Source organism: Hibiscus syriacus, unplaced genomic scaffold, assembly GCF_006381635.1.
Source record: "Hibiscus syriacus cultivar Baekdansim isolate YM2019G1 unplaced genomic scaffold, ASM638163v2 tig00005465_pilon, whole genome shotgun sequence".
In the NCBI taxonomy this organism is placed as follows: Eukaryota; Viridiplantae; Streptophyta; class Magnoliopsida; order Malvales; family Malvaceae; genus Hibiscus; species Hibiscus syriacus.
Window position 1 is genome coordinate 232,938 of NW_024062059.1, and position 27,164 is coordinate 260,101.

At 35.5% G+C, this 27,164-nt stretch overlaps 4 protein-coding genes across 4 annotated transcripts; 3 read left to right on the top strand and 1 right to left on the bottom strand.

Annotated features, from left to right (window-relative positions):
* Window positions 1–376: 376 nt before the first annotated feature.
* Window positions 377–4,058, top strand: LOC120199720 (rsm22-cox11 tandem protein 2, mitochondrial-like). The gene is made up of 12 exons (XM_039200739.1): window positions 377–594; window positions 678–943; window positions 1,100–1,173; window positions 1,277–1,371; window positions 1,760–1,857; window positions 1,945–2,028; window positions 2,311–2,391; window positions 2,519–2,599; window positions 2,727–2,822; window positions 3,026–3,105; window positions 3,344–3,432; window positions 3,524–4,058. Exons 1-12 carry the CDS (start codon window positions 462–464, stop codon window positions 3,883–3,885), a joined length of 1,539 nt encoding a protein of 512 aa, XP_039056670.1. The 5' UTR covers window positions 377–461; the 3' UTR covers window positions 3,886–4,058.
* Window positions 4,059–17,783: 13,725 nt separating this feature from the next.
* Window positions 17,784–19,175, top strand: LOC120199721 (dof zinc finger protein DOF4.6-like). The gene is made up of 2 exons (XM_039200740.1): window positions 17,784–17,902; window positions 18,325–19,175. Exons 1-2 carry the CDS (start codon window positions 17,879–17,881, stop codon window positions 19,111–19,113), a joined length of 813 nt encoding a protein of 270 aa, XP_039056671.1. The 5' UTR covers window positions 17,784–17,878; the 3' UTR covers window positions 19,114–19,175.
* Window positions 19,176–22,005: 2,830 nt separating this feature from the next.
* LOC120199671 (BTB/POZ domain-containing protein At3g05675-like) lies at window positions 22,006–23,426 on the bottom strand (the record flags this gene model as incomplete). Its single annotated transcript, XM_039200696.1, has 1 exon — window positions 22,006–23,426. A coding segment is annotated over one exon (1,317 nt), but the record flags the coding sequence as incomplete, so codon positions are not given.
* A 1,674-nt stretch (window positions 23,427–25,100) lies between these two features.
* On the top strand, window positions 25,101–27,041 carry LOC120199722 (zinc finger HIT domain-containing protein 2-like). The gene is made up of 5 exons (XM_039200741.1): window positions 25,101–25,319; window positions 25,415–25,487; window positions 25,597–25,756; window positions 25,868–25,909; window positions 26,049–27,041. The coding sequence occupies exons 1-5, from the start codon at window positions 25,240–25,242 to the stop codon at window positions 26,909–26,911; spliced, it is 1,218 nt and encodes a 405-aa protein (XP_039056672.1). The 5' UTR covers window positions 25,101–25,239; the 3' UTR covers window positions 26,912–27,041.
* Window positions 27,042–27,164: the final 123 nt, after the last annotated feature.

Genomic DNA, 27,164 nt, shown 5'->3' on the forward strand with positions numbered 1-27,164 from the left:
TAATAATAATCTCATATATAATAATAGTATATATTTATGAGTTGTCCATCTAGCTCAGTTGGTAGAGCGCAAGGCTCTTAACCTTGTGGTTTTGGGATAGAGTCTCACTGAGGGCAATCCATAACGGAGGTCTACCACGGAAATTGTTTTCAACCAGGCGTTGGGGGCAGCCTATCCCATTTTATATGGGAATAGGGTCAATTAATTTAATTTAGTATTTATATATGCTAATTTAATTTAGTATTATATATTTTACCAAAGATTTATCTCAAGTAAAAAAAAAAAAACAAAGTGCATCCGCTACTATTTCTACTCATGGAGCCCAAATCCTAAGCTTATGAAGTATCCATTTTCGTAACCCAAATAAACCTAAAACCCTAAATCCGTGGATTTGGGAAGAGCTGAAAAACCCTCACTTAACTCATTGAAGCTTGTCGAAGCAAAGCACCCCTTTGCAACAGATGGCGTCCTTAATCTCAGAAACAAGCCAAAAAGTTTTCACCCTCGAGACCCTCCGTGCAGCAGCGAAACAGTCTGAACGTTGCCTCGTGGTTCCCGTTCGACTTCGCCGAGCCATCAAGAAGTACCTCCGAGGTGATCCATCTATCCATCCTTGTAAATTTACTGACTGCTTCAATATCTGTATGCTCAAAATTTCGACCCGTGTTGGATTGTAGAGCAAGAGGACCCTTTTATGCGAAGAAAAGTGTTGCGGTTATCGGAGTCTTTTAGCAATATTAAAGACGTGAATCTGCAACTTGTGGCTAAGACTTCAAAGGAGCTAGTTGATGATCCTTTTAAGTCGATGGAGAAATCACAAAGGTGGAAAATCAAGAGTGCTTACGGTGATATCGGTCTCACTTATAGAGATGGTGAGACCGTTGCCTATGTTGCTTCCAGGATGCCCGCTGTTTACTCTGCTTGTTACCGGGTCCTTAGTGAGGTACTAAAATTTCATTCCTCTAAGTTGCTACTTTGATTTTAAGAATTTTGTGCCATGATAACCAAATGTTTTATTATTTCTGGGCATTTCCAACGGTCAACTTTGCTATTTTGTTACTCATTGTGGGGAACCGTTCTTTTTCTTCCCTTATTCTAGGTGAGGAGAAGATTGCCAGGTTTCTCTCCGACAAAAGTTTTGGATTTCGGTGCTGGCACTGGTTCAGCTTTCTGGTGCGAGTTTATTTGCTTTTATCTACAAGAAGCTATTTGCTAATTGAGTGTCTTGAAGTTATATAAAATTTGTTACACGTGTGTGAACTTTGTGGTGTTCTAGGGCTATGAGAGAAGTGTGGCCAAAATCTGTGGAGAAATTGAACATAGTGGAACCATCGCAATCTATGCAGCGGGCAGGTCGAAGTCTTCTACAAGGTAGTAATTATTTTTCTTCTCATTTTCCTTGAAATTGAATCTAATTGTTGCTGGGGAATGCATTTTTAGGGAGCTAGCAAATTAGCACTTCAGCTTCATCATGTTTATGCAAACTAGAAATTTTGAATATTGGCTATTATTGCATTTATATAATTGCATTACATCATAGTGAGTTATAGCGAATATCTTTGGGTATGTAACCGGATTGTAGAAAAGATTCGAAAGCAGGACTACCAATTGTCTTTGGTGATGATATAAATATATGGAACCATTACAAGTGAGCATAGAGAGCTTTCATTAATTTTGATCACTTGTGTCGTACATTTATATTAGGCATGATTGGGCATTTTCTGATGTTTTTATCTCATTTGTTTATGTTACTTTCCAGACCTGAAGAACTTGCCCATTATTCATGGTTATACTAGCCTTCTAGCATTTACAAAGGAGGTTAGAAAGTCTGAGAGGCAACATGATCTTGTAATCGCTGTAAGTTTGTAGTTCTACCTAAATTGTCATTGTTTTGCTGCGTATAGTTGGTACTAAAGAAATATATTGCCTCTTTTTTGGGGAAAGTCATATGTTCTTGGAGAGATACCATCATTGAAGGACCGAATTACACTAGTGCGCCAGCTTTGGAATCTGACACAGGATGTCCTGGTATGCCCTTTGAATTTTTATGAGTTTGTCATTGCATATGTTTTGTGGAGGATTGTCAATGATTTTGTATTGCTCCGTTTCATGTAATACAACTCAAACCAATTTACAGTATCCGTTCTACCCTGGCTGGGAAACCCTTCTGAAACATGTTGGGATGAACGGGTCTCCTGGAAAATTACTTGTAGATTATAGAAGTTGTTATTCTTGGAATATATATATCATTTTGGTACTTTGTTTTATATCCTATTTATTTCTGTTTTTCAAAAATCTGATTTTTGGCAGGTCTTGGTTGAACCAGGAACTCCACATGGATCTAATATAATATCCCAGATGCGATCTCACATATTGTGGATGGAAAGAAGAGTGAGTTTACCTTGTCTTCCTTTTTTTCTTCTGTTGACGGAAATTTTTGGCTGTGAGATTATTTGTTGTTTCATTTTTGGATATTCTCTCTCCATGAGTATATGACACCTTAGTATTTACTTCTTAGAAATGCCGTAAAGCCAAGGTGAACGAGGAAGATTCTAAGGACCTTATTGATCTTAGAAGTGGTGCATTCATTGTTGCTCCTGTAAGTGTGATGTATTCCCTCTAGTTTCCCTTCTTTTTTAGTTTTTTGGGACTAAAATACGGTGTGTACCTATTTATATTTCTTTTCTTGAGAAGACAATTTCAACTAAGCAACTTCCATGACGCAGTGCCCTCATGATGGTCGTTGCCCATTGGAGAAATCTGGAAAATACTGTCATTTTGTTCAACGTTTGCAGAGGACTACTTCACAACGTGCATACAAGGTTGCCCTGTAGTCCACTTACAAATAATGTCAACTTATCTAGTATTCCATGCAGTGTGTCAGCAAGCCTAAATGTCAACATATTCCATGCAACATGTCAATTAAATCTCAAGTTAGAGGAGCCAAAGAGTTCATCTTGAAGAAATCAGATTAAGTAAATTTGTATAGATTTCAATGCTCCTCTCTCATTCATCTATTTTGCAGCGTTCCAAGGGTGATCCTTTACGTGGCTTTGAAGATGAAAAATTTTCTTTTGTTGCTTTCAGAAGAGGACAACGACCTCGGTTAGTATTCTCAAGTCTCAACTGCCTCTTCGATTGGAAAATTTCATTAATGTTCTTTTCAGTGATTTGAACACCCAGGAAGCTGTATGTGTTCTGGTTTGAGTAACCCTGGTTTTTACCTAAAACCTCTGTGTTTAAGCATCACCAAAAAACATACACCCACCACACTTTTCATCATCACCCCTTTTCCTCTCTATTATTCATGCATTAATGTTAACTGCCATTATTAAATTAAAAGGGAACCTTGGCCTCTGGATGGTATGCAATTTGAAACTTTGAAAGAGCAGCGTGCTAAGAGAAATCCTGAAGATTTTGAAATAGACTACGGTATTGTCTCCATCACCCTTATTATTATTATTTGCTTTTCTTTACTCTTTAGTTTACTTTTGTTTCAAAAATGTGATGCAAACTTGGACAGAGGATCTAGACGATGTAGAAGAAACTGACGATATGATTCCATATGAAGAAGTGGATGCAAGTGCATATGACTCAGATGTTATGGAAACTGATAACATCGCTGATAGTGATGAAGATCAAGAAGATGAAACTGTTAATGCTAATCTTAGTGGTGGTTGGGGAAGGATCGTCTTTGCTCCTGTTCGAAGAGGCAGACAGGTTCACATGAATATTTGTCGATCAACCAATCCAGATGCCTCAGAAGGTTCATTTGATCGTGAGGTTATCACACAAACTAAGAATCCAACTTTGCATCATCTTGCTCGAAAGTCTTTCTGGGGTGACTTGTGGCCCTCTAGAGGGAAAGTAACTACTGATTCATGATCACCAAACATTAAACACAAATGATTTATTACTTAAAAAACGTTGTATATGAGCTGAATTCATCTTTGCTTGTGAGTCTCCTCTTCCACCGACAGCATATATGAATGACCGTCTTATCACAAATTTCAAGCTTGGTTCATGCACCTAACTCATTCTTTTCAAGGTTATGCAGCTAGAGGTAGGTGAACGATAACATTTGTCTTGGTGTGATTAAGATCAGCCCATCTTGATTTGGCTATTTCAGCTACAATCTTTTACTGGTTCAATTTGGATATGTCGGGATGAAATCTGGTAGTAGTTTTTGGGAGACAAGAACTCATCAGCATTACCTTTTGTCTCCCACCAGCAAAAGAGGGGAAAAAGAGAATCAGAATCTTCCCCAACTCCCAAGTATTCTATCCTGTTTGGTCATTAGGGACAATAAGGATGATATCTGGTCATTCTTGAGACTAAGATGGAGTTATGTGTAGGATTATACTTGTTCTACGTATTTGGGTCAGATAATCTCTTCAAGCCGTGGTAGTTAGATTAAGATCGGCAATCGACCAGCTTACTTATGGAAAATTGCAGGCCTATGAAGCTTATAAACTTTAGAATCTACTATTTCTTAGGACATCTGATCAAGCTTTGGATCTTGAATTCTTGATTCTTGAGCATTGTAAGGTAGTGTACTAGAAACTACAACATATTTGAGTTGTGGGAAATTGACATGGTAGTGACCCCAGGTTATTTGGTACCCCGTATGGGTTTCCACGTTGAAATCATTAGCTTCTAGCTATAGGGATGGGCATGGGACTTAGACCCGACGGGTTCTAACCCGATCATGTCAGCTTTTTATAAAAAATTCGGGTTCGGATCAGGTCAGATTTTTTTAAAGTTGATGTTCGGGTCGGGTTGGATTCGGGTTTACTCGACCTAACCCGGAATTTTTTTTACCTTAAATATTTAAGAATAATTATAATAATACTCATCTATATGTTATTTTTTTTCAATTAAATCATTGTTTTTATTGAATAAAAATAATATTTTATTATTATTTTGATCGGGTTAAATCGGGTTTGGATTTTATCTCAAAAAATCGGTCGAGTTGGGTCGGATAGAGTGTATATATTTTTCGGGTCGGGTGAAGATGTAAATTTTTTAGGTTGACCCAACCCATTCCTATTCCTATTTAGCTATGGTAGCTCCGCCTTTCTAGACCTGAAGGAATTAAGTATTAAATTTCAATCTAAATCTTCCCTTCAAAAGGAAGAAATTAGATTGAATCTAAGCTTTATGTGCAAGAAACATTTTAAAAATGAGGAATCGAGGGAATGGGAAACGTTTGGTGGTCCATAAAGGATAATACCTTATTTGGGACAACTGTGGGCTTGTTACAGGTTACCATACTACAGTGGAAACCAGGCCCCTCCCTTGAGCCACAACCAAACCAACCATGTGGCCTTCACTTTTTGACCCTCTGCTTCCCACCCTTTCGGCTGCTATGTATGTATCAACATCACTCCCCTCACCCTTGTTTTGCATTTTGTTTAAGTTAGGGTAAATTGTCTCAAGGTCACTGAACTTTTAAAAGGTATAAAATGGTCAACAAATCTATTGAACTGCTACGAAATAGTTTTGATTACATGTAAAAGTTTGATAAATTTAATCATCATTTTGTTATGTTTTAATAAAATCATCGATCGCTTTGTAACTTTTTAAAAAAATTGAAGACTATTTTGTGATTTTGAGAGTTTAAGGACCGAAACAATTACTTTATCATAGTTCAGTGATTCGTATTTCGCCTCTAAAGTTAAGATCATGTTTGTTTTCCAAAGCCGCGTTTGGCTGGCCCACAATTGTTGAAGTTCTTTGCAGAATTTTTAATTTAAGAAAGTCAGGCCGAACGCAACTCCAAACAAACCCCACATGCTTATCCAATGTTGAAGTCCCCTATGATCAAAGGTCAATATCCCTCCATGGCCCACTAAGTATTCTCTCTCTATTTCCACCCCATTAACATGCAACTAAGAATAGATTTGGGTGGTGGAAAATGGTGATCGAATTCATCACATATTTTAGTGGGGCCCTAGAAGATCTTTTACCTAAGCCAATCCACTGTTTTACTGTTTCGTTTGCTGATTTAAAAATTGAAAATTCATCTCATCTCGATCCACTCTCATGTTTGACGATGAATAATTTTTTTATTAATTAATAACTTTTTTTTCATTTTTATTCGATGGTATAAAAATAATTGATATTTTAATAATTGTTGTTAGAAATAAGGAGAGAGTGTTACATAATTATTTCAACTTTGAAATATTTTTCATAGATTTTGCTCTATCCCATCTCGAATTTCTCTTCAACAACACTTATCTAATCTATTTTATATTAGAATTAAAAATAATAATTTTATAAAATCGAGTTAAAATTAGTCAAACTAGTATTTTAACCATGTTGACCTTTAATCTATGACTGTACACGGACAGAAAAAAAAAACTGTGACAACCATAAATTTTAAATTAACTTTCAAATAATCATTCACCTCTTATTTATATGTAAAAAAGAGATAAAAATCATCATAAAAAATAATATAAAGAACAATTATTAATTAAGATTACAAATGATATGATGAGTCGAAATTATCTAATAATTTATTTATTTTAATTGATGACATGGATTCACCATATGAAGTCACATGCGGTCATCGTCTAAAGATGGGAGCAGTCACGTGACATGATGCGAATGGGGCTCAGGGTCAGTAATATGTTGTTGTTTGGGATATTGGAATCGGACGGCTCTGATTTGAGTCATTGCGTCTCTTGATTTGGTTTAGTTTGGTAAGGAGTAGAGATATTAGACGATCAGTGATGAAGCATGCGCATGGGGTCCACCACCACCGCTGTCGCTTATCGCTTGTTTTTCGCTTTCGAACGCCGCCCTCTGCCACGCTCCAAATTCGCGGACCTTTTGATTCCCCGTTTCGAAATTCAAATTGAATGGGTGGGCACGTTGGGTGAAGTAGGGATAGCAAAAAAAAACTGAACCCGTCGGATAAAATCGAAAATCGAATTAAATAGGTCGGGGATGGGGGAAAATCGAATTTTTTAAACGGGGACGGGACGGGTTTGGTAATCCCCTCCCCGATTACCCGAATACCCGACCTGATAAATATTAAAAATAAATATATATATATATATATATATATATATATATATATAATATTAATAAATTTAATTTAAATTAAAAAAAATATATAAAGGAGATTAGGATTTAGGAGAACACATCTTGACCTACTCGTCACTTTCTTGTAGCTGCTCTCAAGTCTTGCTTCGCCGATCTTCACCTTCCTTGCTCCGATGCTGGTGACTTCACTTCGCCAACCGATCTTCCTCTTCCTTAGTGACTTCTACGGTTGATCTTCCCCTTCCGAGTTCCGACCTTCCCTCTTCACTTCTCATCCGATTGTATTTGAGGTTAGTCTTGCATCTTTATGTTTATTAGCATGTGATGGTAGTAGCTTCTGTAAACCAATTTTAATTGTCTGTAATTAATTTTACGGTTGTAATCTTGTTCTTTTACTCATGGTAGTAGCTTCTGTAATCAATTTTAATGGTTTTGCATCTTTATGTTTACTAGCATCTTCTTCCTGTGTATATAAAATTGTTGGGCAACAGTATGGATTTTGAGAAAATATGAAGTACAACACCTTATAGCTGTGGTACAACTTCCTATGCATTCAGTTCAATGTGTATACATGAAGTACAACATCTTATGCTTGCAGTACAACACCCATCTGTGTGCAAGTCCATGCAACCTGCACTTTTATATGTGCTGTTATCTATCAGTTTTTTTAATTCCTCAGTATTGTTTTTGTTTGCCAGTTAATTTGGCAGTGGGTAATTTTAGTTGCTTTTATATTTCTACTTCTGGATGGGATGTACCTGAATGATAAATGTGAAATTAGTGTTTCAAGTTTGATAAATGGCCTTCAATCTTGTTTGTAAACTGATGCATTTTAGGAAAAATAGTTACAATTAAATGGTCTTCAATCTTGTTTCAAGTTTGATAAATGTGAAATTAGTGTTTGAAAATATGACTTGGTTAATATATGGAATTATGGATCTGCTATTATTGTTACTATCAAGTATCAAGTTATTATTCTTAGAATCGATGTGATTTTACAGCAAGTGCAAGTCCATTCTTAAGTCCATTTTTGTATGATAGTTGAGAACATTAATTATCTAATTATTACTACTTCAAACCATAGAAATCACCTGCTAAATGCTAATACCATTTCTGATCATTAATAGTTATTTTTCTTAATGAAGGTTGTTTCATAGCAATAATGGAAGGTCAACGATCCATAGATGATAATTCTAATGCACGGGCACAATCACAATCACAAGCTGAAAGCAATAACATGACTCAATCATCTCCGATGCCAAATAACCAAGGCCCATCCATTTCACCCATAGAAGAAGAACAAACACAAATCGATTATAGCAATGTTGGTACAAATAGTAGAAAGCGAAAACTTACTTCAGTTGTATGGAATCACTTTGAGAAGGTGAATGTTAACGGTGAGGATAAGGCAGAGTGTCGTTATTGCAAGAAAAAATTAGGAGCAAATAGTAAGAAAGGGACACAACACTTGCATGATCATTTCAAGAGTTATCCAAGGTGAACTTGTAGAGATACATCAACAAGTGATTGGGATGGGGAAAAAACAAAGGATGGGCAAACAAATCTATAATGCTTAAATTTTGACCTCGAAAAATCAAGAAAAGATCTTGCAGAGATTGTAATAGTGCATAAATATCCACTTGTAATGGTGGAACATCATGGGTTTTGAAAGTTTATGGTTGGTCTTCAACCTTTATTTAAGGTTCCATCTAGGAATACCTTAAAAATGATATTCTCAAGATTTATGACTTCGAGAAAGAAAAAACAATGTGGTATGTTTATTTGTTTAATAGGTTTCTAATTTGTATCTTGTATTTATTTGGTTTCTAATTTGTATGTTGTATTTATTTCAGTCTATTGGAGAAGAATCGAATCAAGATTGCCATTACGACAGATATGTGGACATCAAGTAATAAAAAAAAGGTTTCATATCAATCACATCGCATTTGATCGATGATAACTGGGAGACGCAAAGCCGAATAATGAGGTACTTTAAACTTACCTTTGCTAGCTAGGTACTAAATATAAGAACTAAATTGATTCTAATTACTTATTTACTAGGTTTATATACGTGCCTTGTCCTCGTACTGCTGAAGTTCTTACTGATGTGTTGTATGAATCTCTATGTGATTGGAACATTGATAGAAAAATATCAACAGTTACAGTTGATAATTGTAGCACAAATGATCTGATGATTCATTTATTATTAGACAAGTTGTCTTTGAACTCGTTGATTTTAGGAGGAGAGTTATTTCATATGAGATGTTGTGCACACATCTTGAACTTGATAGTTCAAGATGGTTTATCTGTTATTAGGGATGGAAGTGAGAGAATTAGGGATAGTGTTTATTTTTGGAGCGCAACACAAAAAAGAATAGAAAAGTTTGAAGAAGCGGCTCGTCACTTGGCAATTGATTGCTCAAAAAAATTGTCTCTTGATTGTAAAACACGTTGGAACTCGACATATTTGATGTTGAGTGTTGTTATAGTGTACAAGGATGTTTTCAAACATTTAAAGCAACGAGAAGCACGATATAGAAGTTTACCTACAGATAGATATTGGGAGTTAGCTTCAAGTATTTGTGAAAAATTACAACTGTTTTATAAGGTGACTTTGATGTTTTCGGGTACCAAGTATCCTATGGCTAATGTATTTTTCCCATCCATATGTGAGATAAGAATTGCATTAAATAAGTGGAGTGAAGATCGAGATGAAGTGATAAAAGCAATGGGGGAGTGGATGCTTGTTAAGTTTGATAAATACTGGTCAGTTATACATGGAGTTATGGGAGTTGCAGTTGTATTAGATCCAAGATACAAGTTCAAAATGATGGAGTATGCTTTCCCGAAGATTTATGGTTTTGAAATGTTTGATGTTGAAATTGTAAAACTAAAGGAGCTTGTGTCTCATTTGTTTCAAGATTATGAAACTTATAGTTATGAAAGTTCACGGAATCGGGATGTTGATTCAAGTTGCAACACTAGTGACATGAAGGTGGAGGGGGTTTTTTTAACGACTATTTTACATTCATTGAAGAGGATAATCATACATGTATCACTATATGAGTTCGTTTCATTTATCTTTTGATTTTTTTATTTATCTTTTAAATGTATAAAATTATTATTGTAGTTATCACGTCGGAGCTTGATCATTATCTTCAAGAGAAAGTAAGGACACAAAATTCGGAGCTTGATATTTTGTCTTGGTGGAAAACAAATAGTTTCAAGTATCCAACATTACAAAAAATTGCCCGAGACATATTAGCAATTCCAATATCCACTGTTGCGTATGAGTCTGCCTTTAGTACAAGTGGTAGATTGGTGAGTACTCATCGGAGTCATCTTCATCCAAAGACGTTGGAAGCGCTAATGTGTGCCCAAAGTTGGTTAATAAACGAAATAAGAGGTAATCAATCATTTCTTTTACTTATAAGTTTATTTTTTTCAATTGTATTGTTGATATGATATGTTATATAAATTAATAAATACAACAACTTGTTCACAAGAGTCCGAAGCATATTGTAAAAGCATCGAATATGATTGTGATGATGGTGACGAGGAACTAAATTGATATACAAGTTATACGTGATATCATTAATTTTTTATATAAATTTTGGTGGCTTATAATTTTTTTTGTAATTGTAGCAATCAGGGGTCACAACTGTTTGATGACGGTGGTGGTGTCGTTGACGTGACTTGAAAGTTGGAACTTTGGAAGAATGATTTCATTTATGAAAGTTGAAACATTATATTATTAGTCGTTGTCATTATATTTGTCTATTTGAATTGTTTTGTTTTTATATTTTGGATGCATTTGGTGGTGTTTGACGTTTCAAGTAAGTTTAGATCCGATAATGATATTATTTTTTAAATAACACGTGTCATCGTGTGAAATTTAAACGGTAACGGGGATCCCCGTGGTGAAAAATAACCATATAAGGAAACGGTTATTTAAACGGATAATTTTCATTGCGGTTATCCCCGCAGTGAAAATTACCCGTTTAAATAATCGTTTATGCTAAATGGGGATACCCGTTTCTCCGCAGTTTTCCCGATTACCCGATGGGGATCCCGTTTAAATCCTCGTGGTTTTTTCAGCGGAGACGAGTACGAGTTTTTTAAACGGGGACGAGGACGGAGGACCAATCCCCGGCCCAAAACTGGCCCGTTGCCATCCCTAGGGTGAAGTCATATATGATATCCATGTCGTGGTTTGCGTTGCGCTGGTTCTATTTCCGGTGTAGCCGTTACGTTCGGGACATCATGTGCCACATCTGACGGCTTCAATTCGCAATTCACTACTACTATTACTCCAGTGTATTGGAGTGTACAGTACACACAGTTCCACAAATATATTATTTATGGAAACGATGAATAATTTCTTTAATTTAAATATTTTAATTTATTTTCCTCGGGGACACAAATGCAACATATGCGATCGATCTCATGATTTAAGCTTGATGCTCTTCCTATTTGTTATTTGGGTGTTCCTTTGGTAACAAGGAAATTAATGGAGAAAGACTGGCATCCTTTGATCAATAGTAGATTAGAGCATGCGTTAGATCATCGGTTGAGCTATGCGGGTAGGCTCCAGTTGGTCTGCTCGGTGCTTCTCGATATTACAAATTTTTTGTGCAGACATCTTATCCTCTCGAGGGGTGTGATTAACCGGATTGATCAACAATGTTCTCGATGTTTTTGGGAAGGATCGTGACACGGCTGCTTCGGGTGCCAAGGTTCGTTGGCAGTGCGTTTGTTTGCCAAACTTTGAGGGCGGGCTCGGCATAAAAGACCTCCATTGTTGGTATAAAGTTTGTTTATTCAAATTGATGAGAAGTATCTTGGCGGATGAAGGGTCCTTATAGGTGGCGTGGGTGAAAGCTTATGTGATAAATGGGGGACTTTCGGACTGTTGAGATTAAGAATTCTGCGAGCTGAAGTCTTCGGAAGATCATCTCGTTAAGGAGGGAGGCTCACTCTTTTCGAGACATCTTGGTCTGTAGAGAGGTGGTTTTGTGGAAAGTATGGGATGAGGTTTGCAGCAGTGAGGTCAAAGTGAATTGGCACAAACTGGTTTGGTTCTCTCTCCATGTTCCCAAATACGCCATTGTTGCTTGGCTCGCTATACTCAACAGGTTGACAACGAAGGATCGATTGTTGAAATGGGGATGATGGTGAGCGAGAGACGCGTGTTAGTGCTATAGGTGTGGAATCGCGTGAACATGTCTTTTTTTAGCGCACTTATTCGATGAGTATTTGGAAACATGTCTTTGGTTTGTGCAATCGCGATAGAGAGGTACACTCGAGGGAGCAAGAGTTCGCTTGGGCTGTCAACATGCTCAGGGGTAAGTCCTCACTCGTTGTGATTCTCAAACTAGCGTGGCATACTTTTCTTTATTTGATTTGAGAGGAAACAAATAAGAGGATTTCCCGTAATGTTTCAAGGGGGTACGTAATATCATTTTAGAGTTGACTAAAGAGAGAGATTTATAATCTATAGGAGGAAAGTGAATGCGATTGGCTTTGTAAATTTGAAACTTTGTACAAAATGAGGGCTCATTGAGTGAGCATCGGAGGTTTTGTTGGATGCTCTTGCTTTTTTGTAGCAGATCACTGCTGTCTTGGATATAATATAACACGATTTATATAAATATATATATTTTTTAATTTGTATAAGAAAAATAATACAACTACACTTTATTTCCTTTTTATCTCGTTTTCACGACAGAAGCTCAACATCTTCACTTGTAATGAACGTTAAGATAAATGTAGTGAACCCAGTGGACGTGAACCACGTGTGCATGCAATAATCATGCACCCAAGTGAAGTGTTACTCTATAGATCGGCCCCCCACTTAAGGGAATTAGGTACGATAATCACATAATATCACTCACGGGTAGAATGGCAAACGGGCGGATTGAATGCAGATATCTTCTTCCTCATCTTTATATCTATCTAATATTTTTAAATCTACTACCCCTTCATCACCCATGATGAGTGAAATTTTTTAAATACACACCCGCCCAAGCGGATACATTTTCAAATTCATTTTCACACTTACTACCTAACTGAAGAAGTACCAGGCTAGATCCGCCTGACATTATATATCTTATATAATATTAAGATTTATAAAATATTCTCTAAAATTATACCTAAATTCATAATTATTTAAAATTTAATGGGTATTTAGTGAGCGGGCGGATATGAGACAGGCAGATGCGGGGCGGGTAAGGTCTCTCAAAACCATCATCCGCCTACTACCCGCGACAGGTACTATTTTCTCAATCCACACTTGCCCACTACTTATTAAAGTTATACTCATCCCGTCCCAATTAGAACGGATACAGTGTGAAATCTACGAAATTATATCCGTTTACCATACCTACTCACATGTACAGCCTAAAAAGAAAACCACGTGGCCCAACAACCGTCGTTGATGGAGGGTCCCATTTGTAATCAATCAAGGAGCATCATCACCAAAAGGAATCAAGCCAATCACAGTCAGCACCGCTCAATCATGCCCCTTAAAGATTTCACCTTTAGTCTTAAATCACAAGTGAAATCATATATATAAAACCTCATCCCATCTATATCCAAAGGGTTAAGGCAGCGTTTGGATTGGATTTTATTTTCAATTTCAAATATAAATAGTAGACTTTAAGATAAGACAGATTGATTAAGGTCAAATGTAATATAATTTAAGTGCTAAGTTGTTGTCGTACTAGAAATCAGAAACAAAAAAAAAATGTTTTGTTGTATAATATCCAAAATCTCATATTTAGTGCTTTTTTTTAGTAATTCTCATTTAAAGAAGAATAAGTTTAATTTTGGCTTAAGTCTCATATTTGCCTATGTAGTAGACTAAATTTATCATTTTCGATCCTATCATTTTTTCGCATCAATTTAATCCTCCAAGTTGCTCAATTGCATCATTCTATAAACTTACTACTAACTTAAAATCCTAAATTATAAATCTAAGTTAGTGTTTAGGGTTTTAAGTTAGGAGTAAGGTTATAGAATGATGCAATTGGATAAATTCGATGATTAAATTGATGCGAAAAAATAATAGGGACGAAAGTGATAAATTGAGACTATTACAGGAGAAAAGATTATCCTTTTAACTTTAATTTTAATAGATATTGAACTTACAACCTAAACAAAAGGAAATTTGTCAACTGAAATTTTTAGTCATATATTCTAAAAATTATTGATCATATTTAGTTTTTCAAAAAAAAGAAGAAAGAAACGTTATTCATCCTTAAAATAATCAAATCTAAATATTTTTGATCGGTCAATATATTAGTATAAATTGAATATGTTAGCATTGATTAATAAATAAAAAATTATAAAAATAAAATATTTGATTGTGTCGTAGTAAAATTTATCATTTTAAAAATAAATTCATCATAATTTATATAATAAATAGATAAATCTCACCCTTAAATTATTAAAATATTTATAAATTTGCTCTTCATTTGAAAGAAAGAGGAAATATAAAAGTTAAAAAGTTAACTTTACATGACATTTATTTTTTACTTGGTTCATATTTTACATATTTGTAAGTTAAATAGTTTTTTTAAGAGTTTCTGTCCACCACATAAGGAAAAGAGATATGTAAATTAAGAATTTTTAATCACGGAAATTATTGACAGTTAATTAATTATTAATTTGAAGAAAATAAAAGAAAATTTAAAAATGCGTTAAAGTTAAAATAGTAAAGTTACTTAAAAATTTAGGATAAGATAGCATGGAAAATGGGAAATATCCATGGTTTTCAGAATCGGACAGGTTAGCGAACCGGTCATGTTATCGGTTCACTGGTTGAATCGGTCTGATCGGTCGGAAAAATCGGACGACGTCATAATTATTTAAAAAATTAAATAAAAATACCAAAAAAATTTAATAAAAAATAATTTTTTATATCACAAGTCATATTCAAATCAAGTCATAACATATATAAATTAAAAACCATAAAATCAAGTGAAACAAAATGATTCAAATTAACTACAACATAATATTTAAGGTAAAACATATTAAATAATAAATATAATTATATAACTATAATTAAAAAATAAATTTGGGGCTAAAAAATCATAACAAAATGATATTGTTTGGTTTATTTAAAAAAAAACAATTTCACATGGCTAAGAAACATAGAAGAGCATCCCAAAAGTCTAAAGAGTAAAAATATGAGAACAAAACAATCTCACATTGCTAAGAAACATAGAAGAACATCACAACTAACTTCTATAAATAATAGAGGTAATTTGACATTCAAAATCATTGAGCCTTTTGGTGAGCATTGAGTGAACTATTCTTTCACTTCAATCAAGCTCGAATTTTAGGCTTCAATTGAGCTTCTAATTTTTTTTTTAGTTTAAGCCTTTTTGAGTTCAAGTTTCAATATTATATTTCGAGATCGAGTTGAACTTGATAATTTTTAACTTGTGAGTTTGAGTGGAGTTGAGCTTACTTTTAAAGTTTTCAAGTTTGAGTCGAGCTCAACAATACTCGAGTTCAACTTGGCTCGTTTAACAAACGACGTTTGGTTTAATTTTTTTTTTAAAAAAAAACAAAATTTCCGGATTTTTTCCGGTTTTTTTCCGGTTTTTAGCCGGTCCGGTTCGAACGGTTCAGCGGTTCTGACCGGTTCACTAATAGCGGTTCAATCGGTTTAGATTGAATCAGACTAGGCAACGGTTCCCGGTTGAATCGACCGGTCCGGTCCGGTTTTCAAAACAATGGAAATATCTTAATTTGGAGAAATTATTAGATGGTTTCGGCTCATCACGTCATCCGTGTCTCCTACCAATAATATTTATCCATATCATTTTTTTCTCCAAGATGAATCTTCATCTCTTTTCTACACAGAAATAAAAGGTGGGTGGTTATTTAAAAGTTATTTTGAAATTTGTGGATGCCATTCACGGGGATCATAGATGACGTGGTGAGTCGGGTCCATGAAATAATTTTTCATTAATTCATTTCACAATTACTAGATTAATCAGAAATAACACGGGTCTATAAAATAATTTCTCATTAATTTGTTTCACAATTACTAGATTAATCAGAAATAATAACGTAGTTTAAGAATGTGAATGAGCTCTGTTTTGAAAACCGGACCGGACCGGCCGGTTCAACCGGTTCAACCGGGAACCATTGCTTAGTCCGGTTCAATCTAAACCGGTTGAACCGCTATTAGTGAACCGGCCAGAACTGCTGAACCGTTCGAACCGGACCGGCTGAAAACCGGAAAAAACCGGGATTTTTGTTTTTTTTAAAAAAATTAAACCAAACAACGTCGTTTGTTAAACGAGCCAAGTCGAACTCGAGTATTGCTGAGCTTGACTCGAACTTGAAAACTTTAAAAGTAAGCTCAACTCAACTCAAACTCACAAGCTAAAAATTATCAAGTTCAACTCAAACTCGAAATATAATATTGAAACTTGAACTCAAAAAGGCTTGAACTAAAAAAAAAATTAGAAGCTCGATTGAAGCCTAAAATTCGAGCTTGATTGAAGTGAAAGAATAGTTCACTCAATGCTCACCAAAAGGCTCAATGATTTTGAATGTCAAATTACCTCTATTATTTATAGAAGTTAGTTGTGATGTTCTTCTATGTTTCTTAGCAATGTGAGATTGTTTTGTTCTCATATTTTTACTCTTTAGACTTTTGGGATGCTCTTCTATGTTTCTTAGCCATGTGAGATTGTTTTTAAAAAAAAAATTAAACCAAACAATATCATTTTGTTATGATTTTTTTAACCCCAAATTTATTTTTTTAATTATAGTTATATAATTATATTTATTATTTAATATGTTTTACCTTAAATATTATGTTGTAGTTAATTTGAATCATTTTGTTTCACTTGATTTTATGGATTTTAACTTATATACGTTATGACTTCTTTGAATATGACTTGTGATATAAAAAATTATTTTTTATTAAATATTTTTGGTATTTTTATTTAATTTTTTAAATAATTATGACGTCGTCCGATTCTTCCGACCGGTCGGACCGGTTCGACCGGTTAAACCAATGAACCGGTAGCATGACCGGTTCGCTAACCGGTCCGATTCTGAAAACCATGTGAATGAGCCAACAACTCGTATTAGCAAACCAAATTACCAAGATTAGCACCAAAATTAAATGTGGATCATGACTCAGTTCAACGTGAATGCTAGCTAGCATTAGCACTAGCATTCACCGAGCTTAAATTATTTGCGTTTGGTACTCTTCCTCAACCAAAGTGGAGTCATAATTCCATTACAGTACAGTTTCCCTTGGAGCAATTTCACCACCTTCTGCATTTATAAGACTTCGGACCCATTTTTTTTTCAGATATAAATTTTGCCTCTTGCTTCACTCAAAATCATTTCATTAAATACGCAAGGGATAGAGATAGAGAAATAGATGGAGAAAAAGAAGGATTCATGAGCTTTTAAAGCTTTTAACCTCAACCTGCAATCAATTCATCAACTTTTCTGTTTGTCATTTGCTTCTTTTTCATCCCTTCTTATTAAGTCAAACCTTATTCAATGGGTACAAAAATAAATAAAATGAAATAAATACGTATTTGGTTTAAGGATGAAATTATTTAGATATAATTATTGTAGTTGCAGAAACAAATATTCCCACTTAGCTGTTATTTATATATAGTATATTATTATGCAAAACGTCCCATCTCTCTCTCTGGTGATGCATTATACATATACAAGAAGCGCCCTCAAAAAGCCAGAAAACATCTCATTTTCCCTGATTGTCAAACCCAGTTTCTAGACGAAAAAGATTTGGTTTTTCTTTCTATCTTATATTGACGATTCATCCATGGATACTGCTCAATGGCCACAGGTAGAGAGATCAGAGATCCATTCTTTATTAAACTTTTTTTTTTGGGCTTTCTTCAAAGGAATAATTTAGAGTCAATTGTGTGTTTATTGGGTACTTTTCTTTTGCAAAAGATGATAGTGTTCTTATTGTGTAAAAGAAAAAGGAAAAAGATGGTTTTCTTGGTGGATTGTAGTCGAAGTCCCCACTCGTTTGGATTTAGTTTTTGATCAGTTCGTCTACATGTTTTCTTTACTTTAGCTTTATCGATATGAGATAAAGCAAAAGAGAACCCTTTTTAAAATTGAATTTTCTTTTTTTGAAACAATAATGGAAAGTGTAAATCAGACTACCAGTTAACTGGTTTGGTTTTTCTGTTTGTCTGCTATCTTGTTTTGATCTTGAAGTTATTGATTTCGTTTTGTGGTGTTGTTTTTTTTTTGTAGGAGATTGTGGTGAGACCAATAGAAGAGATAGTGACGAATACATGTCCAAAACCAGCAGGTTTGGAGAGGAAAATAAGGCCTCAAAAGGAACAAGCTTTGAACTGTCCGAGGTGCAACTCGACCAAGACCAAATTCTGCTATTACAACAACTACAGTCTCACTCAACCTAGGTACTTTTGCAAGACTTGTCGGAGGTACTGGACCGAAGGCGGTTCGCTTAGAAACATCCCCGTTGGCGGTGGTTCCAGAAAGAACAAGAGACCATCATCTTCTTCTTCTTCTTCTTTACCATCATCCAAAAACCCTAAGATCCATGACGGGAAAGATCTCAACCTAGCTTTCCCTGTTGCAGCTACTCAAGGCTATAGGAATATATCTGAATTGGTTCAGGTTCCAAATGGTTTAGAAAACAATAATAATAAGAACCAGATTCATGGTTCTTCTTCTTCTTCATCCCCGACTACTTCTCAACTTTCGGCTATGGAGTTGCTAACTGGAATCTCTTCCAGGGGGATGAACTCTTTCATTCCCTTTCCGGTTTCAGATCCGAACACAGTTTATGCATCCGGTTTTCCCATGCAAAACTTTAAACCAACGCTTTTCTCCCTGGACGGGCTTGGAACCGCCGGCTACGGTGGTCTCCAGGGGGTTCAGGAGACAAGCGGGAGGCTTTTGTTTCCGTTTGAGGATCTAAAGCAAGTCTCAAACACTACTGACATGGAGAAACAGAAAGAGCAAGGTGATTCAGCTGGTTATTGGACTGGAATGTTAGGTGGAGGATCATGGTAAAGAAGACGAAATGTAATTAATGGTCTTTCTTCTTTCATTTTACTGGGTTTTCTTTCTTTTTTTATAACTCCTGTTGATTTCTTAAGGCGGGTTTCCTTACTAACAGAAGATATACATGGGTTTCCTTGATCTCTCTATGTGTCATCCTTCTTCTTTCTTAATTATATAGTGTATCTTGTTTACTATTCAACTATGGTGGGAATTTGAAGCTTTTTTTTAAGGTCGGCTTCACTGAAGAAGATAATCTATCAAGCTAAGCCCGGATCTGTTTAGGGTAAATTTGTAGGAGAGAAAGGCATTCATTCTCGTCCTGTATCAAAATCCAGCAGAAGGGCAACCCTACCGAGTACAAGTACAAAGAAATGGAGTATATAATTTTCAAGTTTGTAAGGGATTCCTGGTTGGAAAAAAAGGACTTAATTTGTTCATGAAGTTTCCCATTTCGATTTTAGTAAACAAATTGTTGCTTGCTGTTAATAATATTCGAATATGAATCCATTCCAGAAAGTTTAGAAAACGAAGGAAAGTGTTTGGCAGGTAAGAAAATCTGATCCTTCCACATGCAAACTGTAAATTTTAAAGAAACCCTCGACTAAGTAAAGCTACAACTCAATGTTTTCTTTTTTCCTGGAAAGCTATATTCATGTACGTATATATTAGACACATGTCCATGAGAGAGATAATTGTTTCAGTGTCACTGCCACACTTTTTTTTAGTAAATTATGTATTTAGTAACTAAACCATTAATTTTAATCTGTTTTAGTACTTAACTTTCAATTTTTTCAAAACTATACCTAATATTTAGTTTTTATTTCATTTTAGTATTTAAACTATCAATTTTGCTCGTTTAGTACCTATAATTTCAAAAATTAAAGTTAAATTCTGAAAATAGGCACTATAATGAAACAAAAACTAAATTTTAGGTATGATCTTGAAATAATTGAAAGTTTAGGTACTAAAAAAAATTAAAACTAATAGTTTAGGTCCAAATACTTAATTTACACTTTTTTAATGAAAGATTGAGAAAGATCTGACAAAGCCTCCTTTCTTTCGGTGTTGAAAAGGGACCCACAAACATTCCCCTCGACAAGTGTGTTGAAGAATAATACACAACCCCCCACTAGGGTTTTGCAGGATCAATCCAGATCTACACCTTCCCCCATTATTATGGTATGTATGTATGCATGCATGCATGAAGGCATGTATGTATGTGTATAATATATGACAAATGTGCATATCAACCATCCTTGTGAGTTGGGTTATGCATAGATGTCTCTTTCCACTGCCTAAATTAAACCAGCTCTTCTCCCTCAATTGATTCCTTAAATTCTTGTTGATTTTTTTATATCAAATTTATATAAAAAATAATAAATATAATAATATTTTATTAAATATTTATATCAATTTTAAAAAATAACAGACATTAATTTTTAAAATTTTAATATCATAATATATTATTTTTGACTAAATCTGTATTTTGATCTAAACAACAAGAATGCTTGACAACTAACATTTTTGCCTTAACAAGCGGGAGCTCAATATTCAAATATTTTCCTTAGGCACGGAAACTACTTTTGGAAAATTGTCGTAAAATGGAAACAAAGTTAAGATTATACAAAAATTTCTTGTATCTTTTTTTAAGAAGGTCAAAATATGTTTCAAGTACTTATATTTTTTAAAATTATATTATTAAGTCCATATCCATTAAAAGGTTTCCCCCTATAGGGTAAACCTGTAAAAACTTCGGAAAATAGGGCAGGTAGAGGTAGGATGGGCATGGGACCGTACCCGACCAAGGGACTCGGGTTGGATATTTAAAAAAATTAGGTTTGGGGTGGTTTCGATTTTAGGGTGAAAAATATCCGACCCGACCTAACCTATTTTTTAATTTTATCTTATTTATTTAGGGATAATTGCAATAATACCCCTATATATATTATTTTCTTTCAATTAAATTCCTATTTTTATTGAATAGAAATAATATTTGTAATAAATATATAATTTCAGGTTGGGTCGACTTTGGATTATATCTCAAAAAATCGAATCAGTTCAGGTCGGGTGGACCGAAAATCTGACCTGACTTGACCCATGCCATACCTAGGTAGATGTTTATTTTGGGATCTACAACATTTGCTACAATGTTTTTGAAACTCGTCACTTCGAGTTGACGAATTCCAATAAAAAATATTTTTTATTTAAATTCATCATGTCAAAGTGATGAGTTATAATAAAATATAACTTTTTATTATTAAATTTTATCATAAAATGTTTAAATAAAAAATATTTTTCATTTAAATTTGTCACCTTGACGTGACTAATACTAGCCACTGTAACAAATACCGTAAATCTCCAAATAAACTTCTATATGCCTAATGCTAACTAATTAAACTGTTTATCCTATTGTGCCAAAAAAAACCCCATTAAAATGTCATTTTGTTGGTTACATTTGGCTTCTAAATTTATATATTTTGTTCTTTCAAAATATCACATTAATAAATTTAATTATAAAATTCTAATGATGTTAATAATTGAACTGAATTTAGAACATGATCCGCCGAGCAGTAGCTTTTGCCTGCACTAATTTAGCTTGCGCTTCAAGTCAGTGTGTACTTCACTCAAAGGCTTGGTGGGCTGAGTGAATCACCCGCTGCCCACATGTGCGTGTCCTTCAATTGTAAGGTTGGAATGAAACTTAGTAGTTCAGAAACCAGACCATGACTCCCATCGCAGCTCGACGGTCGGCACTGATTCTGAATACTCGGACGTTGTGCATGTCGGGGAACTTCACGACAACCAGCACAAATATGGCCAGCGCATCGAAGAAGGGCATCGGGTTCCGATAATCTGTTGTATGTGAGGGTAGAGAAGGATGACAGTGAAAAGAATCTAGTGTACTGCAAAAGGGTCATATAGAGCTTAGATTGAAACTGAATTACATGAATAGGGACTGTCACCATCTATTCATTTTACACGTTAATCATACAGCGTCTAAGAAATCAAAGGCTGATGGTGGTGTTGCCAACTCTATCCAAGCCTTCCATCAATCTTCTCTTCGCTGACTTGGTTCTGTAACACCATACCTCGAATGCCTCGCTCAAGTCGGGATACTTAACTTGCTCGGTTTCCATCCAATCCGATAGAATATCGGCTTGATCATTAGATGGCAACGCTAATACTAACGACACGATTGCCCCCTCGATGCTCTGGCACAAGTCTTCATCCATCTTGTAAGGGAAATCTGTGTACTTCTTGCTTTCTGCATCTAGGAGAGGTTTAATCTTCCTTATATAGGGTAGCCATGTCTTCAGCAATTGAACCCGACACAGTGCGGGAAGAATCACGTTTCCATAGCCGACAGCTTCGAGCACTCTCCCGGTCACTTCTATAAGCTTCAGCTTCATACCCCACATGGCATTATCAAGTTTCTTGTCTTCAATTATCCTCAAAACCTTACCAGACATGTCACCCCAACTACAAACGAAGTCCTTCATTAAATCCATCTTGGGGAGTATGTTACACATCCACTCGACATCCGACAGGCTCTGCAAAATTCTGTTCTCGACAATCTCAGATGTGGTATCCGAAACAAGCAATGAAGACAATTCATTTTCGAACGACGAACAAACTTTGGTAAGACCCAAATTTATCGCTGATTTAACTTCATCATCGGCTGTAACTAACGGGGTTTCTTCGTCTCCTCCAAGCATGAATTCCACTTGTTCCTGCGCAGATGTCTTGAGCTCATCTCCAAAAGGAGGACAAGATCCACCAATTGACGTGGCAAAGCGAACTGCTGAAATAAACACGCTTTTGGTGGCACCTAAATTTACTGGTTGGATCCTTGCCAAAATGGGCATGCCTATCGGCCCCAGTTTCGAAACTGCTTTTATAATTTGTTCCTCTTCCTTATCATCCCAAGGAACAGCCTCCAGGTACTGGATGCAGCAGTTTGTAATGTCGTCACAGCGGAACGAAACTGCCAAGTGTAGAACACCGAGAGCAGATTGGACTGAGTCCAGGGAGTCCAAAAGTGAATCAGGGGGAAGATAAAGTAATCTCAAGAGGTTAACATGCTGATCATAAGTAGAATCCGAGCACTGAACCTCAATGCAGGAGCCAAAGTCAGGATTAGATAGCTGATCTGCAAAGAATCTGCTTTTACTTACGAGAACCGATGAGTGGGAACAGAACCACTCAGGTCTGCCTTCATCATTTATCAAACGTAAAATAACATCACTTGTACTCTTGTTGCCGAAACTGCAAGGCTTGGCTGCTGCAGTTAGGTCCCTGTGCAGAGAGAACGAATATGATATTCATGTCTTACAGATCACACAACTGAAAGTACTTCTAAACCCGAAGCTTAGACAGAAACGACATGAATTCAGATAGTACGAGAATCAATCAACCGTCCTCCATTGAAACATGCTTTCTTGCACCAAACAATACCACAGCTTAGGTAGATTTCAGGCTCTTTTAGCTATCACTGAGGATATACAACTTGCAACCACGGCAACAATTTCAATCAACATCAATCATTACAAGCATGGAACTGAATAACCCATTTGGATTCGAACCCGAAACCTAAAATTCATTCTTTGTCATTAAACCAAGGCATCATTAGCAACACAAGGAATTTTATAGAAGATTTTCCATTAGGAACCATATCTTCATGGAATATTATTTGTTATCCCTAACTCAACAAAACATAGAACATGTCTTTCAATGTTTTTCCTAGGTAAACAAGACCCAAAGACATATTTTTTATTTTATTTTATAAATTCCCAGCATCACAAAATGAGTTAGCAACACCATAAATGCTACACCGTTAATTAACTAAATTAAAATAATTAATATTACATTAATGAGGAAAAGAAAGACTATATAATTGATAAATCTAAATTAATTAAGGAATACAAGTGAACAGTCTGACCTTTCGAAAGACCCAGATTGCATTAAGAGCTGACATAAATATCACTCACGTTTGACATAAACAAATCTGCTCAAGCAAAGAGCACCGAACGGCAAGTTCCCTTTGGGGTCTGGAAATGAAAATGAATTGAAAAACACAGGCAAACCCAAAGCGCCTTTAAGGACTAGCATTCGAAATGACACAACTAGCCCTAATGTCTCCATGTTAGAACTTTACAAGTGGGCGCGGGTTATTGGGTTAATTAACCCTTCGAACGGCATCCTAGCTCAAGGAAAACATCGAAGGGCAAAAATGTAGTATCATCAGACATTAACCTATGATTGGTGGAGAGATGATGTTATGTCTGTGTTCGATGGATTGGATCATGGAACATTGAACAAGAGAATCAATAATTCAACAATTTCCCAACTTTATAATCATATATTAATGATCTTCATGTTTCAAATCAGGGACCTTTTTGAAAGAGGATAGTCATAGGAGGATCAAAGATCAAGATTTGACGTAGATTTTCTGTTTAGTTTTGTATCCTCAACTTGCACAAGTTGCAAGGTTATGCCCTTTAATTTAGTATTTATTTTTTAATTGAACCGACCATTTGAAGCAGATGCCTAAAGATTAGGGAGGCCACGTGCGCATGTCGTAGCCATGATTAACCAATAGCAATCTAGAAAGCTGCCTACATTCCAAAGTGAGTGCGACACCTATTGTAATGTCTAATTAAAATTAAAATAGATGGGATCAGAAAATATTATAAAAGATATAGTTTTTTTATTGCATATAACATAAAATGCTACTTTTTTAATATTTTTTATTGTCAACTGAAAATATTATAAAAAAATATAATATTTTCAATTGCGTTCCTTACCTATCGATCGTTACCCTTAAATTAAACTGCGATGACCTAAAAATTTCCTCTGGTTGTTTTCACTCTTCCATATTATTTCACTTCAACAAATTTCACAAATGTAGCTCTCATGGGTGAATCGAAGAGATGTAATATTATTATGGTTGACGAAGGTCTGCGTGTGATGGTGTCGAATGGTGTGCAAGTGGGCTGCGATTTGAAACTGAGCCCAACTTCAATACCTCTCTGAAACTTTCTAGGGTTTCGACCCTCTCTTTTTCACTTGGTTTTTCAGCTTTATGAAAATAAATAAAAAATCATTTTGATTTGAATCGATTGTGTTATTTGAAAGATGGCGGAAACGATCCTCACTTCGGAAAAACCTTCCAATTCGTCGCCGTTGAATCCTCCTTCGCGTATAATCTGCAATGTGTATGTTCTCCTTCCTTCTCGTTCCCCAGTTCTTTGTTAAAAGATTGTTCGCCTAATATTTAATCTTTACGCTACTTTCCACTAATTTTGCGCAGTTGCCAGAAGCAATTCTCGCAATACACTTGCCCTCGATGTAATTCCCGTTACTGCTCTCTTCCTTGCTACAAGGTAAACCTCAATTTCTGGCTTTTGTTCTATCAGAAATTGGTATATACATATTTAATTTGGTTTGAATTGAAACAATAATCGCTTCTTTTTGTGTGTGATTTTATTACAGTCTCATAGTCTTCGTTGTACTGAATCATTTATGCGAGAAAATGTAGTTGACGAGCTTCGCCAACTTCAACCTGACGATCAAACCAAACGGAAAATGCTTGAAATTCTGAAACGAGTCCATTCGGAGGAAGAAGCCGATCCTATAGATGAAGATGCTCATTGTATCTTCCCTAATATTTGCTTTGATTTGTTAGCTTGCCTGAAATAAGCCTTGATTGAATTAGCCTCTCAATGAATATGTAATTTGACTTCTTCTTTCTATTTGTTGGCAGATTCGACTCTTTCGGACGAGACTATTCAGAAGATTTTGTCTGGTAATCTTAGGTTCAAATTCTAAATTTTAATTACTCAATCATGTTTCTTTTTAGTCCATTCCATGTTACTTTGATCTGTCGTATGAATTTTATGGTCTTTGTTGTTTGAACTTAATTTTGTGTTATTTATTTTGTATAGGTGGTGAGGTTAATATTGATGATTTGTCTCTTGAAGAGAAGAAACGATTCCGAAGAGCTTTGGCATCTGGAGAATTGAGTAAGATGATTGAGCCATGGGATCCTTGGTGGTTGAAGCCTGCTGCTAGAACAATCTGTCTAAGCAGGGATGGAGCCCGACTCGTACAACCTACAGTGTCACCCGAAGATGATCCTGACAGAAACCAACCAAGTGAAATTCCTCATGGCCCTGAAACTCCACTTCCTTCACTTCGCAAGCTCGTTTCTACAGAACCATCTCCCCTTTTAGCTGTTCATTTAGTTGACATTCTATATAGTTACTGCTTCACGCTTCGCATGTACAACGGAGATGGGCAATCTGATGCTATAGGATCAGCAATGGTTGTATTGAGTATATCAAGTGTATTAGGTCAAGCTGGACAGCCCGAAACCGTGTCGGAAGCTCTGTGTTATTGCTTGGAGCAAACCTGCTCTCCGGCTTACCGGGACATTGGTGGCTTCCAATTTGGATTGACAATTGTTGATGACGTAACAAGCCTACTTTCCCTTGGAGGTCCTGCTTTAGTCTGTATGCTTTGTGATCTACAAAGGATGATTGTGGCTGCTGAAAGGGAATTGAAATCCGAGAAACAAAGAAAGCCTAGAAAACCCGAGATGAAAAACAAGCTGAAACTTGCTGAAAGGAAGGTTTACTTCATCATGTGTTGGGTCCATGAGCAACTGGGCGAAGCATGGTCTTCTTTAGCGGCCATTGTTAATGCAGAAAAGAGTTCATTAATGGAATATGGCGGCAATAAAAGTTCTCCCAAAACAGAGAAGAATGTAGCAGAAAACAGGGGCAAATCGTTGATAGAGGAAATGTAATGGTATTATTTGCTTAGTACCCTTCTCGATTTGGGAACGGGAATTTTGTTGTAGGTCACGTATAGTTCTGATGTACATTTCAGTCGTATCTTAAAGTGATATCTTTAAAATGAGTAATAGCTTGAAGGCCTTATAAGGTTCCCGTTTTGAGCCATGGTTCTGTCCACTACAAACTTTTTCAACAGATATAAACTGTTTTATTTGGATTTTTTTTCCTTCGTAAAGTACATGTGTTCATAAATCACCATTGTGA

Excerpts from the sequence above, each read along its gene's own strand:
- LOC120199720 (XM_039200739.1), top strand. The coding sequence starts at position 462 with ATGGCGTCCTTAATCTCAGAAACAAGCCAAAAAGTTTTCACCCTCGAG. Across the intron at positions 595-677 it reads CATCAAGAAGTACCTCCGAG|AGCAAGAGGACCCTTTTATG; the intron begins GTGATCCATCTA and ends GTTGGATTGTAG. Across the intron at positions 2,823-3,025 it reads CTTCACAACGTGCATACAAG|CGTTCCAAGGGTGATCCTTT; the intron begins GTTGCCCTGTAG and ends TCTATTTTGCAG.
- LOC120199722 (XM_039200741.1), top strand. The coding sequence starts at position 25,240 with ATGGCGGAAACGATCCTCACTTCGGAAAAACCTTCCAATTCGTCGCCG. Across the intron at positions 25,320-25,414 it reads TCGCGTATAATCTGCAATGT|TTGCCAGAAGCAATTCTCGC; the intron begins GTATGTTCTCCT and ends AATTTTGCGCAG. Across the intron at positions 25,488-25,596 it reads GCTCTCTTCCTTGCTACAAG|TCTCATAGTCTTCGTTGTAC; the intron begins GTAAACCTCAAT and ends ATTTTATTACAG.
- LOC120199721 (XM_039200740.1), top strand. The coding sequence starts at position 17,879 with ATGGATACTGCTCAATGGCCACAG. Across the intron at positions 17,903-18,324 it reads ATACTGCTCAATGGCCACAG|GAGATTGTGGTGAGACCAAT; the intron begins GTAGAGAGATCA and ends TTTTTTTTGTAG.